The sequence below is a fragment of the Zingiber officinale genome, chromosome 4A (assembly GCF_018446385.1).
Source record: "Zingiber officinale cultivar Zhangliang chromosome 4A, Zo_v1.1, whole genome shotgun sequence".
NCBI lineage: Eukaryota > Viridiplantae > Streptophyta > Magnoliopsida > Zingiberales > Zingiberaceae > Zingiber > Zingiber officinale.
In genome coordinates, this window is record NC_055992.1 from 2,595,161 (window position 1) to 2,610,088 (window position 14,928).

Below are 14,928 nucleotides of genomic sequence, written 5' to 3' on the forward strand. Positions count from 1 at the left end.
GATCCCTAGGAAGATATCGTCAATTGCTCCCTTTGTCTGTTATTGTGCCGAGCGAGAGAGCCGCTCGGCCAATCTGCCGTCCGAGCGATGCAACAGTCGGGCCGAGTGTCCGCTCGGCCGATGAACTGCTGCCGGCTCCACCCCGTCAGGCGAGGGAGTCCCGCCTGCCGGATTGAGACTGCGTCCACTGCCTAGCCGAGCGGGATGGCCACTCGGTCATCATCTCTCCCTGCTTTGAGCTTTATGAGCGTCGGAAGCTCGCCTGACCAAGCTATTGAAGTGTTGGACCGACTGCTCTTCCTGCTGATCGGGTAGGTAGTTCGCCCGCTCGAATGCCTGCCTAGGACGTTGACCACTTTGACCTACTACCGGGAGGTCCCCACCTTACCACTAGATCACAATATATCCACCAGATTCAGATCAATAGAAGAAGAGCACTAAATGCTTCTAATACGAATAATATAATATAGTTAAGCTCGATAATGCTGGTTGAAGACTCTTGTGTTTATCAGTTTAAAGAATGAAGTGCCTGATTTGTGTTTATCAGTTTAAAGAATGAAGTGTCTGATTTTTCTGTAGAGGCTTATCTAATTCTATAGATGGAGATGACCTCATGAAATGAGAAAGTTCATTGTACAAGGTATGACAATGATGTTCTTGTTCTTCAAATAGACTTTTGCTTATTTTTCTATACTCTTTGCCTCATATGTCCATTGAATGAACTTGGCTAAGGTTAGACTAAAAAGAGGAAGAAAGTGTAGTTATTAGCAAGGATGATCATTAACATTGCATTCTCAAAGATTTGTAGTCTAACAACACATGATGCTATCCTTCTCGACGCAACAATCACCCGCACATTGAAGACGCGAGAAATCACAAAGAATAAGAATAAGTGAGATCTAAAGAGGGACAAGACTGGTTCCACAAGCTTGTCACCTGGTTTAAGATATAACATAAATTATAATACATATCATTGCCTAATGGTAGGAAGTATATATAGCCAACACAGAGTAAACACATCCAGAAGTACCCTTTAATATTCATAATATCTTTTTTATCTAGAGTTTCTTTTATTGAGAAAGAAACAAGAATGAGACAATCCATTCCATTACAGCATTATCAACCAAATGAGTTTGAGCTAGTTCTCAATCAGTCAATCTTCTCAATGAGCTGCAGTTAATTTCCATGTGAACTCTTTGAGCTCATCAAATTATTGGGGAAAAAATAAATTAAAACAAAAGGCTTAGACACAGACGACATGATGAAAGTTGCTACCTCACTCAGTAGCCATATATAAGAACAGAGCATCTGTTCCATATATAAGAACAAGCCGGGAGTCCTACCCAGTTAGGATTACAGACTCCTGCAAATGCTAAATTGGTAACTGATTTGACAATTTCAGTAGCCACATTCTTGTTCTACACTCATCAATTCTCTTCATATGCTTTCATTTCGAAATTCAGCTTCAAAGCAACACATGAAACACTGCTCCTTATTGCAAAGGATGGCCAAGCAATGGCTGCTCTTGGATGCAAACTTAATATTTCTGAAATTATTTCTCATAAAAAAAAGATTTAATTTGTTCAAGATGAAACCACTGATCATGAAAAGAGAAGACAATTTTACAAGTCTGGGAACTCATCTGTCGCAGTTCTTAGGTTTTTCCTGTGATACTGTGGGAAAAGCATTTTTTTTATCTTCTTTTCTGCTCCACTTTCAGAAATCACCTGTGTTGATAAATTGATCAATTATAGATTGATACAGACAATTAAAAATATAAAGTAGTTAAGCAGAATATATAAAACTAACTAACCGAGCATGTTGAGTGAAATTGGGATGGAGTAGGGATTCTAAAAAAAAATGATTAATTACGAGCTTGGGGTGCCCCACCGAAGTTTTCCACCGGCCACCGGTTAAAAAAAATCCATGCAAATACGCTATAGTTGGGAATCGAATCGGCTTAGAGTAGGGATTCTAAAAGTCTACGAATGGAGACTCTTTGTACATGAATCAGTTTGGCATTTTTCCAACTCAAAGCAAACCAACATTAGAGGAGATTGTAGTTGCCCATTAACATGGATCCTCTTGCGTTTTACCAATACTGGATCAAAAGAATCACTATCCATATCCATTTAGATGATTGAATATCATCACTAAAGAATGCTACAAGACTGCATAATTGTATAAATCTATGCAGACTATCTTTGACATGAAATAAACGCTCCGTGAAAACATCATCACATTGATTGCAATATGCACAAATTCAATAATACAAGCACAAAGGAGGGGCATTCAGGATATAATATAAAGTAGTAAAGAAAATGAAGAGATCATATGGCTAATGCAATTAGTAAATATTAACTCAACTTGAAGAAACATACATGGAAAAACAATGTTACGACAAATAAATAGGTCCCCACTATGAAAATGCTTACTCTAGCACTAAATGGAAAACGAAGAGTGTGAGCTTCCATCCCACAGTATACTCTTACATCTATGCCAAGACTATCTATGCCGATGAGATTTGCTACCTGGAAATTAACAAAAGGTTAATCAAGAGAGATTCAGGTTCATCCAGAACATGATACTCAAAATAGTGAACAAACTTTAACATAAAAACGATTCAAACTCCATCTTTATAGTATGTCAGGATGACCTTGTAAATATAAATGGAGTCATGTTATCGATAGTATGAAAGAGAACTCCCAAGATAAAATTATCGTTGAACATCATATACTCTATGTAACTTGAGACCTATCCTCACTCAGCAACCATTTTACTAGTTAAAGGACAGCAATCTAACAGACTTATATCACCCGCAAAAAAAAAAACAATGCCAAAAAAAGAAGCCAACAGCTACAAATTCAATCTGCCAAAGTCAAAGGATATGTCTTTCATACAAAAAAGGAGTCACCTCAACATTAAGCCCTTTCCTCCTGCGACAGAGAGCTTTCAGAGCAACACTGCTCTGTGCTCCATATTCGCTAATGCGTTCCATAATTGCTGATGCAGAATTTGCAAGCAGATCAGGTTCTGCATCTTGAAAATCTTGCAGATTAATTGTTGACTGCGAGGATTGAACAGCTGTGTTGTTTAAGAATATGGACCATGGACTTGCAAAGATAATTGTTGTAAAGATAGGTTTTGACAAATCCAAGAAAAAATAGCTCATCTACCAAACTTATAAGTGATCATAGATGATAAATCAGTGTTAGAATTATTAGAGTTATTAGGAATTATGTAGAGTGGGTTCAGCCCCACAGCAAATGTTTTTAGGATTTAAGCAGTCCTATATATACTATGTAATAGGGCCAATTCATGCATCTAACTTAAATTTTAATAATTATTGCTACCTCTTTATTTGTAAATCATCCACAAGTAAAATCCAACTGACTGAAGATATTTCATTTTTAATTTTTTAGAATATGTAGAGATCACTTTTTCTACATTCAGTGTGACCTTTTTTTATACCTTATCCAAACACAAATGTGACCTTTTTTTTATTATTTTTCATTTAACGGAAATCATAAAGAAAATTTTCCCATTATAAATATTCGACATGTTTGGCACTAGTTTTTGCCCTAATCAAAGATTTATAGTACTCAAATGTAATTAATGACAAGTGTTGCACCTGCCAAAATTCTAGTTCCCACATATATAATAAAACCTGATTTCGAGGGCTGAATTTGACAAAGGTCACCACAATTGAATTGTCAATCTTGAATTATTCGCTTCAAAGTGGAGGGTTGAATTTTACCATGTCCTCTAATCCTTTGAAGGTGATTAAAGATGAAGTTTCCGCCCATCAAAAGGGCCAGGATCAACATCAAGTAAAGCTCCATACGAGGGGTAGAATTTGCAATATCTTAAATTCCCCAACCCTTTCTGGAAAGGAGATAAGGTTGAATTCCCTATCTTGCATTCCTTCACCCATGTGGTCATCTCCTGTAAGATTTCAAGTAATCACCCACTACAGCATAACACCGTGGATGCCTTCCTCATGCTCATCTTCCTCATTGTTTTCTTCTGTTGCTGCTTTAACAGGATCCTATCATCCTCCATCCTTTGAACTGACAGTTTCCGGTCCTCCCATATTAATCTAGCCTTAAGCCTTTCGAGCCCATTCTCCTTGATAGGCAAAAGATATCCTAGCTTCCCACTGCCAGCTTCTTCATTTGATATAAATCCCAATCCTCCATTTATTCATCCAGAGCTCACAACTTTCCAGGCACTGTGAAACTTCTTTAGTCTTTTAACTCTTGGGAGTCTTTCTGAAACCTCCTCATCTTTCTTCTCTATGCATTTCATCTGCTTAGCAAACAACCTCCTTGCAGTTTTCTTTCCTACTTACATCTTCAACTGTGGAGTTTCCTGATTGCATTTTCAGCTGAGCAACTTCCACTGTGCCAATTATCAAGCAGTTGTTGAGCCTCTCTTGTTTGCTGTTGGCATCATTCAGACCTCACCTCATCCTGTCTATAAATGTGTGGATCAATCAACACATTGATCTGAACTACATTGTTTTATTTTTTATATATATATATCATTTCTTAGTCAGTTTATGTTCTTGTAATTCTAGTTTATGTAACAAATCGGACACAAATAATTTCTATCCTCCAATTTAAGGGGCTGTAGAGTTATGTAGTAGGTTTACTCTCCCATTGAATGTGAGTTTTAGAGTCATGTTTAGTCCTACATTTTTTATTTTTTTTTAATTGGCACCAGGTATCTTTTAAACGAAAACTAAGCAATAGGTGTCTTTTAACAATAGCACCAATATCATTTTCTTTTCATCCCACTTGACATAGAAAGGATAACTTGCCTGATCACCATATACAGAACTTAAATCCATTGTCATGATCTCCAGCTTGTAAAATGTTGAGCTTATTGTTCTGCCGACATGTTTTGAGTTAAAATTCAGCAAACCCACATCTACATATATATATAGCAGATCAGTTCATACAGCTAGTAGATAGTTGAAAGAAAGGCTTTTTGGAATATTACACTGATGTTGTGCTCACTATATTTTTTACCATAACATCAAAACTAAACTATATTAGGAATAATACAAGAAAATAACAACCATATTTTTTTATCGGAATATTGAATTCACCACCAACCAAAACTTTGTATGAATTACCTCTCCAATCTGAAATATAGTTGTCCTCATCATGGTAAAACAACCTCCTCAAATAAGATTCTTCATCTATAAAAGCAGGTCTTAGACAGCCAAGAAGTTGAAGCCCATTTGATGGAAAGTCCACCTTCTCAAATTTTGTCTGGACAACCTATAGATAACCATATAAAAAAATTTATTGAGTTTACCCTTGATGACATTCATCAACAAAATTCTCAATGTAAGCAATGTGATAAATCTACTCCTTGAAAGAATCAAGTTACTAAGGTTTTCTAAGATTATACTAAGAATTTGATCGCATCAACTAATCTACTTAATCTTGCCAAGGAAACCATTGGAACACATGCAATCACAGTATTACAATTTGTTCACAGAGCATATCAGCACATAATTAAATAAACTTGATAACTACAGATACTATGACTCAAGGAACTTCTTGAATGAACCTATTGGTGAACCCATTGGAAGTTCACTTCATTTCAAATATCTACAGATTAAGCATTTTCAGCACATCTATGACAAAATGAATTGCTCTGTTACAAATAGAGGGGAGAAAAAGTAACACATGGCACAATGTTACCTATGTGATTTGTTTATTGAGTACTTCTGTCAGAGATATGTTAACAATGCTCCAATGATCCATAAATAAGTACACAAACCAACATGAAAAGGCATGTCTGAGTGAGTAAAGGGTCGAGAATCAGGTTTGCAAGGTTGGAAAAATAAATTCCACTTATGAATTAGGCATCCATTTTTTACCTTGGTTATACATTTCGCAAAAAATAGAGGATGTGTGTAACGCAAAGTATCTGGCATGCCCCAACTTATAAGAGTATCAGTTATTTCTGTATCGTCAACCTGTAATAGATGCCGAGAAATGAGACTGAAATAGTTTTAATTATTCAGATTTAGCAACAAAATATTAGTCAGTGAGATTGCAGGCAGGTATTTTGACTGCATAAACCTCCTTGAACTCGGGCAACTCAATACCATCTTCTTCATCCATTTCAAAGGTGTCAAAAAGTGCATTGTTTGCTCCATATATAAGGGAATCATAGCCTATCAGAACTATCTGCAAACATAATTCAACTGGGTAAATTGTAGCATGCCCTTTCCAAATACAAATTACAAAACAGTGATCTATTAGTGCCAGAAAAATTGCTTACCACTGGGCTGCTTGCACTGCGATCTTGCAAAATATTTTCATCATCAAATAACTCAAAAAATATATCTGGAACAAATAGAAGAAAGATGTCAAAAAAAATTGTGTGCCAGCTAGGAAGGATGTTAATCAAGAATCCAACCTCCATAGTCATCAATGACATAATGAAATTCTGCCCATGAAACATGGCGATGCGGTTCATTATGTACCCCTCCAGGAAATATTAGCAAAGCCTTGTTATTAGCCTAAAAAAACAGAAATCCTTAGACCTTGGAAATCATGAACTTTCTCCAATCGAGTAGTCAGATCAGCACATCTAAAGCATTCACACAAAAATAAACTTTACAATTGCACTTTCCAGTGTTAAACATCTTTTTAAATGTGCTAATGTGCCAAAAGAAGAAGAATCGGAACAAACAATATGATACTATGGTAATTCAGAACATTCTGCCTACCATGCATTCACCATAAGAAATGCACATGTTTGGGTAAAAAAACAAAACGTAGCACATCCACAATGTGGAAATTTCCACATCCAAAAACTACAGAGTACCTCAACTACTGTCCTAGCTATTTCGGCATCTGAAAGCTTCATGTTCTTGTTTTTGTTCTTCTTACGTTCTTTCAATTCTTCAAGTGGGTGGTAACCATAATTTCTGTTATGCTCAGATGAATCAGGTACCGAGTCCGAGAAATCTGCAGCAACCTGGACTCTTGAAACAGATAATTCATTTGTCGTGTGCAACCAATAAGATTGCATGGATGTGAAGTAGGTCCTCCTGCATCTAAGATTAAAAAAATAATAAATTATTTAATATTTTTTTGGTGAATTAACATGAATATGTGGAAGAACTCCATGCCAGCACAGCACAAACTTTTTTGAACAAAATAACGAGCAAATATAAATGAACCTAAATCTTAGATCAAAAGGAAGCTGTAGCTCGAGAATATCTTGTAGAATAGTTTATCAATGCTTACAGACATCTAAATTACCCAATGATGAAAATGATTACTTAGAAAGAATCTCAAAATTCAATCTAAGTTAACAGAAGAGACTAGTTGAAGAGCCTAAAGGGGGCATAATAATTGCTACAAATATACTATCTGGTTAGACCAAGAACAGATATCCTCAATTATGCCCAGCATAAGTTAAGAACAGCCAAATCCAGAGAACCTAAAGAAAATCTTTGAACTCAAGCCACATTAGTTAAGCAAACTTGCTAAACTTTTATTTTTAAAATTTTTATTTGATCTGATTGAATCAGTTGAAGAAGAAACTATCAAGTTCAAAACTAAAAACACATATAAGATAGAATAAAGTAAACTGGATTATCATGAAAAAATGCATAATATTTACAACAAGAGTTCATTGTAATTCTAGGTTTTAAAATCTCTTTCCAAACCTGAGTTTAGGTGATCAGTCAGAGTAAGACGATTTAGGTACCATATTGGATTACCGGCACATGGTACCAGTGGCAAATTGGAGGTGGAGGGAGGAAGAAGACGAAGGAAAAAAAAAAAAAAAGGCGAACTCCCATGCTCATGCAGTCCTCCCAAAGCTATTCGTGAGCTAAAGAAACACTCATAGAGCTACATTGCAAGCTGTCCAGTCTATATAGTGAGTTGACACAATGTCCACAAAGTTGTACTAATTAGTAGCAGAACCAGCCTGTATAGTGAGTCGACATGATGCTTACAGAGTTGTACCCTGTATAGTGAATCAAGATGATGTTCACAGAGTAGTAGCAGAACTGGTCTGTATAGTGAGTCAAGATGATGCTCACAGAGTTGTACCGAGTAGTAGCAGAGCTGGTCTGTATATTGAGTCAACATGATGCTCACAAAGTTGTACTAAGTAGTAGCAGAGCTTGATGAAGCTCTCTCTGCTCATAGAAGATATTCACGAGTTATGTGTTGGAACCCCAAGGTGTTTTGATGTGATCAAACAAGCTAAGTTAGGTCCTGCGTTTGTTTAACCCTCGTGTCTAAGTGTGCAGGAGCTTAGGAACACAGGAAGTCGAGCGGAAGACGCGGCTAGCGAGAAGGACGGCACGGGAGAGAGCCGACGGGCTCGGTGCGTCTGAGGGACGAGATGACCGCGGAAGAGTACACCGGTGGACGAGAAGAGCGTGCGCGGCGCTCGAGGGACGATAAACCGGGAAGGAAGGCTGCTCGAGGAGAAGGCCGGAACATGGGTTCGGGAGAACCCTATTCCGGAAGGCCGAGATCACCCAAGCTAGTGGAGCCGGAGCGAACAGACCCGGACCAAGACAAGCCGAACTGAGACGAGCTGAACCGGAGCAGAGAGCCTGGACCAGAGTCAACTTTGTTGACTTGACAGGTCCGGGCGCCCGGATCAATTCCAGGCGCCCGGACCTCCGGGCGCCCGGGGGTTCATATTTGACCAGATCGAAGCTGATCGCGAGCTGACCGTTGGGGGATAAAATTTATCCCCCCAGGGGCGCCCGGAACCCCTTCCAGGCGCCCGGACCAGTACTATAAATATAGTACTGATCTGTACATTCAAAAACAACTACTTGTAATCCAGTGCTTTCATTTGTGTTATTTCTTTCTGTGCTTTCAACGCTGTAAGAGGCTACTCCGCCCAGAGGAGAATCAATTAGTGCGCCTTCTTTGCCTTGGATTAGCAATCCTCTGATTGCAAACCAAGTAATTCCTCTGTGTCTATTTTCTGTTTTAATTAGTCTCTGCCTTTTTAATTACAAGTTCCTTTAAGTTAGTTGAATATCCGAGAAGGGTTTTTGGTTTTATCTTGTAGGGCAATTCACCCCTCCCCTCTTGCCGGCCTCCAAAGGGACCTACAAGTGGTATCAAAGCGAGGGCGCTTCAGGAGGACTAACCGCCGATCGAAGCAACAAGATGGCCGGACCAAAATTCGAGGGGAACTTCGCAGACTGGAAGCGTCGTATGGAGGTATTCCTAAAAACAGATTTTGAAATTCGGTTTATTATGAAATATGGTTTTGTAGCTCCAATAGATAAAGATGGAAAAGAAAAAGAAGAGAACGATTGGACAAAGAAGGAGCAGAATGAGTCGGTAGCAGAACATCACCTGCTGAGCGTGTTACCGCCTCAAGAGGTCAACCGCATCGGAAACTATTTATCTGCTAAAGAACTTTGGGAGAAGTTCTTGGAACTCCACGAAGGCACGTCCGAAGCAAAGCTCGCTAGAAGGGACATCCTCCGCAACAAACTGATGAACATCCGTCTGGAGAAAGGTGAGAAAGTAGCTGGTTTACACGCAAAGGTAAAAGAACTAGTTATTGGTCTCGAGAACCTCGGTGAAACGGTAACAAACCGGGACACTATACGCTACGCGCTCAACGCGTTTCCAAGAACTCCGGAATGGACATCAATCGTCGACGCCTACTACATCTCAAAAGACCTGGAGGTAAGCACTTTAGAAGAGTTGTTTTCTACTCTTGAATTGCATGAAACCAGGTATGCAGGAACGACAAAGGATACAACCCAGACTATGGCGCTGAACGCAACCCAGAAGGATGAACTCGAGTCAGACTCCGAAGACGATCAAGAAGCATACATGGTAAGAAATTTTAAAAAGTTTTTTAGATCTAGTAAATTTAAAATGCAGAATAAAAGGAATAAAAAAGGTGGAAGAAAGGTGCGGTGCTACCAGTGTCAGAAGGAGGGACACCTAAGAGAAGACTGCCCAGAACTCAAAAAGGCCAAAAGGAAGTCTCCCAAGAAACACAACTTAAAAGCAACTTGGGACGACACTTCTTCATCCGAATCAGAAGCTCAAGAATATGCCGGAATAGCACTAATGGCAAGCTACGATAGACAAAATATATCAGAACCTAGCATCGATGAAGGAGGAGCGACCTCGGATGAAAGCAGTGAAGCAGGGAGAGATTCAGGCTTCAAGTCCGACATGGTAAGTGAGGTATGCCTCTTACCCCCTGATCAGCTTTACTCTGGTATCAAAGCTATGACTAAATCCATGTATAAATTAGAAAATAAAAATGCCAAATTAGAAAATGAAATTTTAGAAACAAAGAGAATTTTGGCAAAATCATGTCTTATAGAGGATTTTGAAAAATTGAAAATTGAAAATGAAAAACTAAAAGAAGAAATAGAAAGATTGAAAAAATCTAATGGTTCAAATATTCCTACTTTTAGAAATTTAAATTGGTATATAGATTTCATCAAAGTCAAATTAGAAATATATTAAAAATCTATATACCTAGGAAATACTTGGTTAATCCTGTAGGTAGGAACCTTTACTGGATTCCAAAAACCTGTTTAACTTAAAATTAAAGTCAGACTTAGCATTTTCAGCAAGGAAATTAAACAACTAATTTCTTTATAAGGGTTTGTCTAAGGAAGTGGTTGTTGCTCCAATAACCAAGAAGGCCTAGTGCCTCGCCACGACCTGGAAGCCAACTATCGAAATGAAAAGTTTAATTGACTAACTGAAAAAGCATTAATTTAAATTACTTAATGCTTTAAAAGAGTTATTCAATTTATGTTAGAAAAATAAAAAATTTAAATTTTTTTTAACCTAGAAATTTTTTTTATCTTAGAAATTTTTATGAAAATTGACTTAGAATTGTTTCTTATGAATATTAACTCAGAATTTTTTTTAAATTAGAAATTTTTTTTTTGAATGTTGAGCTAAGTTTCAAAACTTAAAATTTTTTTTCAAACGAAAAATTCTGAAAAGTGTCTTTACTAAATATTTTACACTTAAAAGTTCTTGTTTGAATTTACCTTAGACTTGTTTATAACCCCATGTGATCAAAGGGGGAGAAGTATGTTAAGTCTAAGGGGAGGTACTATAATTTTTCAATTGAAAAATGTTTGGACTTATTTTAATATAAATTGTTTTTATTGCATATGGTTACCCTAACTTAACTTGGGTTGCTCACATCAAAAAGGGGGAGATTGTTGGAACCCCAAGGTGTTTTGATGTGATCAAACAAACTAAGTTAGGTCCTGCGTTTGTTTAACCCTTGTGTCTAAGTGTGCAGGAGCTTAGGAACACAGGAAGTCGAGCGGAAGATGCGGCTAGCGAGAAGGACGGCACGGGAGAGAGCCGACGGGCTCGGTGTGTCTGAGGGACGAGATGACCGCGGAAGAGTACACCGGTGGACGAGAAGAGCGTGCGCGGCGCTCGAGGGACGATAAACCGGGAAGGAAGGCTGCTCGAGGAGAAGGCCGGAACATGGGTTCGGGTGAGCCCCATTCCGGAAGGCCGAGATCACCCAAGCTAGTGGAGCCGGAGCGAACAGACCCGGACCAAGACAAGCCGAACTGAGACGAGCTGAACCGAAGCAGAGAGCCTGGACCAGAGTCAACTTTGTTGACTTGACAGGTCCGGGCGCCCGGATCAATTCCAGGCGCTCGGACCTCCGGGCGCCCGGAACCATTCCGGGCGCCCGGGGGTTCATATTTGACCAGATCGAAGCTGATCGCGAGCTGACCGTTGGGGGATAAAATTTATCCCCCCGGGGGCGCCCGGAACCCCTTCCAGGCGCTCGGACCAGTACTATAAATATAGTACTGATCTGTACATTCAAAAACAACTACTTGTAATCCAGTGCTTTCATTTGTGTTATTTTTTTCTGTGCTTTCAACGCTGTAAGAGGCTACTCCGCCCAGAGGAGAATCAATTAGTGCGCCTTCTTTGCCTTGGATTAGCAATCCTCTGATTGCAAACCAAGTAATTCCTCTGTGTCTATTTTCTGTTTTAATTAGTCTCCGCCTTTTTAATTACAAGTTCTTTTAAGTTAGTTGAATATCCGAGAAGGGTTTTTGGTTTTATCTTGTAGGGCAATTCACCCCTCCCCTCTTGCCGACCTCCAAAGGGACCTACATTATGTAGGGTTATTCTAAGTTATAATACTGGAAAAGACGTTACATGTCCTCTCGCTCACAAAAAAATTGTTTCCAAAGTGCTCACATGTCATGGAAGAAAAATGATTCCATCTTTTGAAATTGTTACATATTTATTAGATTGTCAACTGTTTGGACCTATGACTGACATCAGATATGTACAAATAATGGGTTCAATTATACTTCTTTAATTTCTTTTCTTCATACTTTGTTATTTTATTTCAATCCTGCGGTGCAATTGACAACATTTTAACTAAAGAGGCATTACATTGGACCTGCAAGACTTTTTGAAAATTCCACAATATAAAAATATGCTATTACTTAGTGACCATGTAAACTATCCTTAGATTCAAAGTTCTTAACATGGTCAGTCATTTGGTCAAAGAGAAAGACAAATACATTTCTAAAGAAAATTTTAAATGGGCAGTCTCGTTAAGGCAAGATGTCCCAGCAACAATAAGAGAGCACAATAATTCTCAACATAATAGACAGTTCTTGCCAATTCTATTTAGAGGAAGGAAGAAACCTCAACTAGGCAAAGGAAACCTAAACAATCAGATGCATTTTATTTTCTACTGTGGTTGTATTGCAACAATAAATCTTAACAGCCGTGATGTTTCTTTTACTATTACATTTTTGTATACAATAAATCTATTACGAGATAGTGATAGAAAACAACAGAAGTTATAGCTTGCTAACTCAGGTGGTTCAGCACCCAGATGTCTATGACAAAGATCAAGGGTTCAATCCTGCATTAATCTTAAGTATTGTACTATTTAATATAGTAATTTCTTTTAAAAGCAAATAGCACACCTGAAAAGTGAATAATCAGGTCCTCTTCGACCATCTAAACTAGTGTTGATCCAGCTAGCTGAAATCCCAGCTGACATTGAGCATGAATGCCTTCCGAACCACAGAGGGCAGATACTGGATAAACATGAGTTATGGCTCATGAGAAAAAACGAGATGGAAAATAAATTACATTATGCGCAGAAAAATTTCAATTCAAACAACAAAATGACTAACGCTTGAAGTAAAAAAAACCAAATCAATAACTTAAGAAGTAAAGCTTCATCATATCAATCATCCATAGACAAAAAAAATGTATCTATGAAGAAAGTAAAAATAGCTCCACTACATCTGTTCAATTTCTTAAATTGTGTTGTGTCCTATGAATTGTGTCATAAATATGTCATTCATTTCAATATAAAATCACGTACACTAATAATATAAAAAATAATTAAGCTTTTAAAGAAATAATTTTACATTATAAACAATTAATTAATCTTTCTAAAAAAAATGTTTTCTATAACATAAGAGATTAAAGATTACTACAATTTTAAAATTATTAATTTTAAATGAGTTGAGTCACCTATTTACTATAATCAGTTTGTGCCATGTCATTTCTGGGTTTTCTCTTTGTAAAAGATATTTAAGTAGGGTCTTATTATTGGTTGCAAATATTGTAAGCCATACTTACATGAGAATCAGTTACAAACTGACTGGCACTTTCTCACGGTGCCTAATAAGAATGTTAATTTGCATAGATTTTGTGTGCATCCTCCAAAAGGTGCACCTAGTAGCAAACCCACCTATTGTTGACTGATAAGTGGATAAATATCACTTGAAGCTTCAAGCCTAACTAAGAAGAGCACTGCCAACTATCACAAGATCAACTGATTCCCCCAAGGATGGCTCACCACCCACCTAGCATGCCTGCTTAGCAACTCCAACTCAAATTTACCAACTCGGGCCACTAATCGATAATTTCCTTCAGGTGACTTACCTAGGCATCATCATTAAGAAGTGCAAGGCTCATCCATTGAGACAGCAAGTCTTGATATATGACAGGAGGGACGGTGGCAGACAACTCATAAATGTTATCTCCTCCAATTGTCTCCAAGCACTCCAAGTACAAAAATGGGCTTGACTTCTCTATATCATGTTGAATAAAACATTGTGTCCTTAAAGATACCTTATTCTAATTATCTTTGTGCACTATCCTCTTCTCAATGGCTAACTCATTCTACTATAATCTGATAATATTAAATGCCAATAAATTATAAAAAACGTCAGCTCAGAAGAAATGGATTATTTTTTCTAATCCATTTTTAATCAACTACAAAGGATCAGACAGCTCCAGCCCGATCATATCGAGTATCAATGAATTACAAAAGTTCATTGCTTTCTTTTTATTTTCGTTGGCTCAGAAAAAAATGGAAATTAGTCCTGAAGAAATTACATCTCATCGATAGAAAAACAGAGTAGACCAAAGGAAAAAAAAAAAAAAAAACTTGTTTTAATCAACTGCAAATGGATCGGCCACGGAAAACTTCCAAAGGACACAAAGTGGAATCTTTTTTCATTCTAGCAAGACTCTGGAAAGTAAAGGCTCTGACTTCAGCCCTTCGTTTCGGGAGTCATTAACAATGGCTCGAGGTGGCCCTAGAAAGATAGAGAGGAGCCATTACCGAGGTAAACGGATCCGGAAAGAATCAAAGGAAGGAAGAGAGATCAAGGGCATCCGCGTTCGCCTCAGCCGCCGGAGGAATTCGCCCGCTGCTGCAGTGCAGTGCAGTGCTGCCGCCGTTATCTAGCATTTGGGTTTTTCTTTCTTTCTTTTTTAGTAGAAAAGGACGATGGACATCAGGAAGTAGTTTCCTTTTTAGCCCTTGTTTTTTCTTGTAGACTTTTTTGCATATACATCCCCCTAAGTTTTGTTATATGTAAAACAGACGATTCTATCGTCATTT

At 37.9% G+C, this 14,928-nt stretch overlaps 1 protein-coding gene across 1 annotated transcript; it reads right to left on the reverse strand.

The window, feature by feature from the left end:
* Nucleotides 1-1,091: 1,091 nt before the first annotated feature.
* On the reverse strand, nt 1,092-14,805 carry LOC121969249 (uncharacterized protein At3g49140-like). Its single transcript, XM_042519235.1, has 12 exons — nt 14,647-14,805; nt 12,989-13,102; nt 6,853-7,084; nt 6,442-6,544; nt 6,304-6,368; nt 6,102-6,209; nt 5,897-5,995; nt 5,141-5,288; nt 4,823-4,932; nt 2,915-3,067; nt 2,436-2,531; nt 1,092-1,727 (listed from the first exon to the last, which is right to left on the reverse strand). Exons 1-12 carry the CDS (start codon nt 14,697-14,699, stop codon nt 1,623-1,625), a joined length of 1,386 nt encoding a protein of 461 aa, XP_042375169.1. The 5' UTR covers nt 14,700-14,805; the 3' UTR covers nt 1,092-1,622.
* Between the last annotated feature and the right edge of the window lie 123 nt (nt 14,806-14,928).

What these genes read in the sequence shown, in the direction of transcription:
- LOC121969249 (XM_042519235.1), bottom strand. Translation starts at nt 14,699, where the DNA reads ATGCCCTTGATCTCTCTTCCTTCCTTTGATTCTTTCCGGATCCGTTTA. An exon ending in TTCCGGATCCGTTTACCTCG is followed by an intron (nt 13,103 to 14,646) that starts GTAATGGCTCCT and finishes ATGTTTATCCAG; the next exon opens with TATCTGCCCTCTGTGGTTCG. An exon ending in TAGCTAGGACAGTAGTTGAG is followed by an intron (nt 6,545 to 6,852) that starts GTACTCTGTAGT and finishes CTGTTTTTTTAG; the next exon opens with GCTAATAACAAGGCTTTGCT.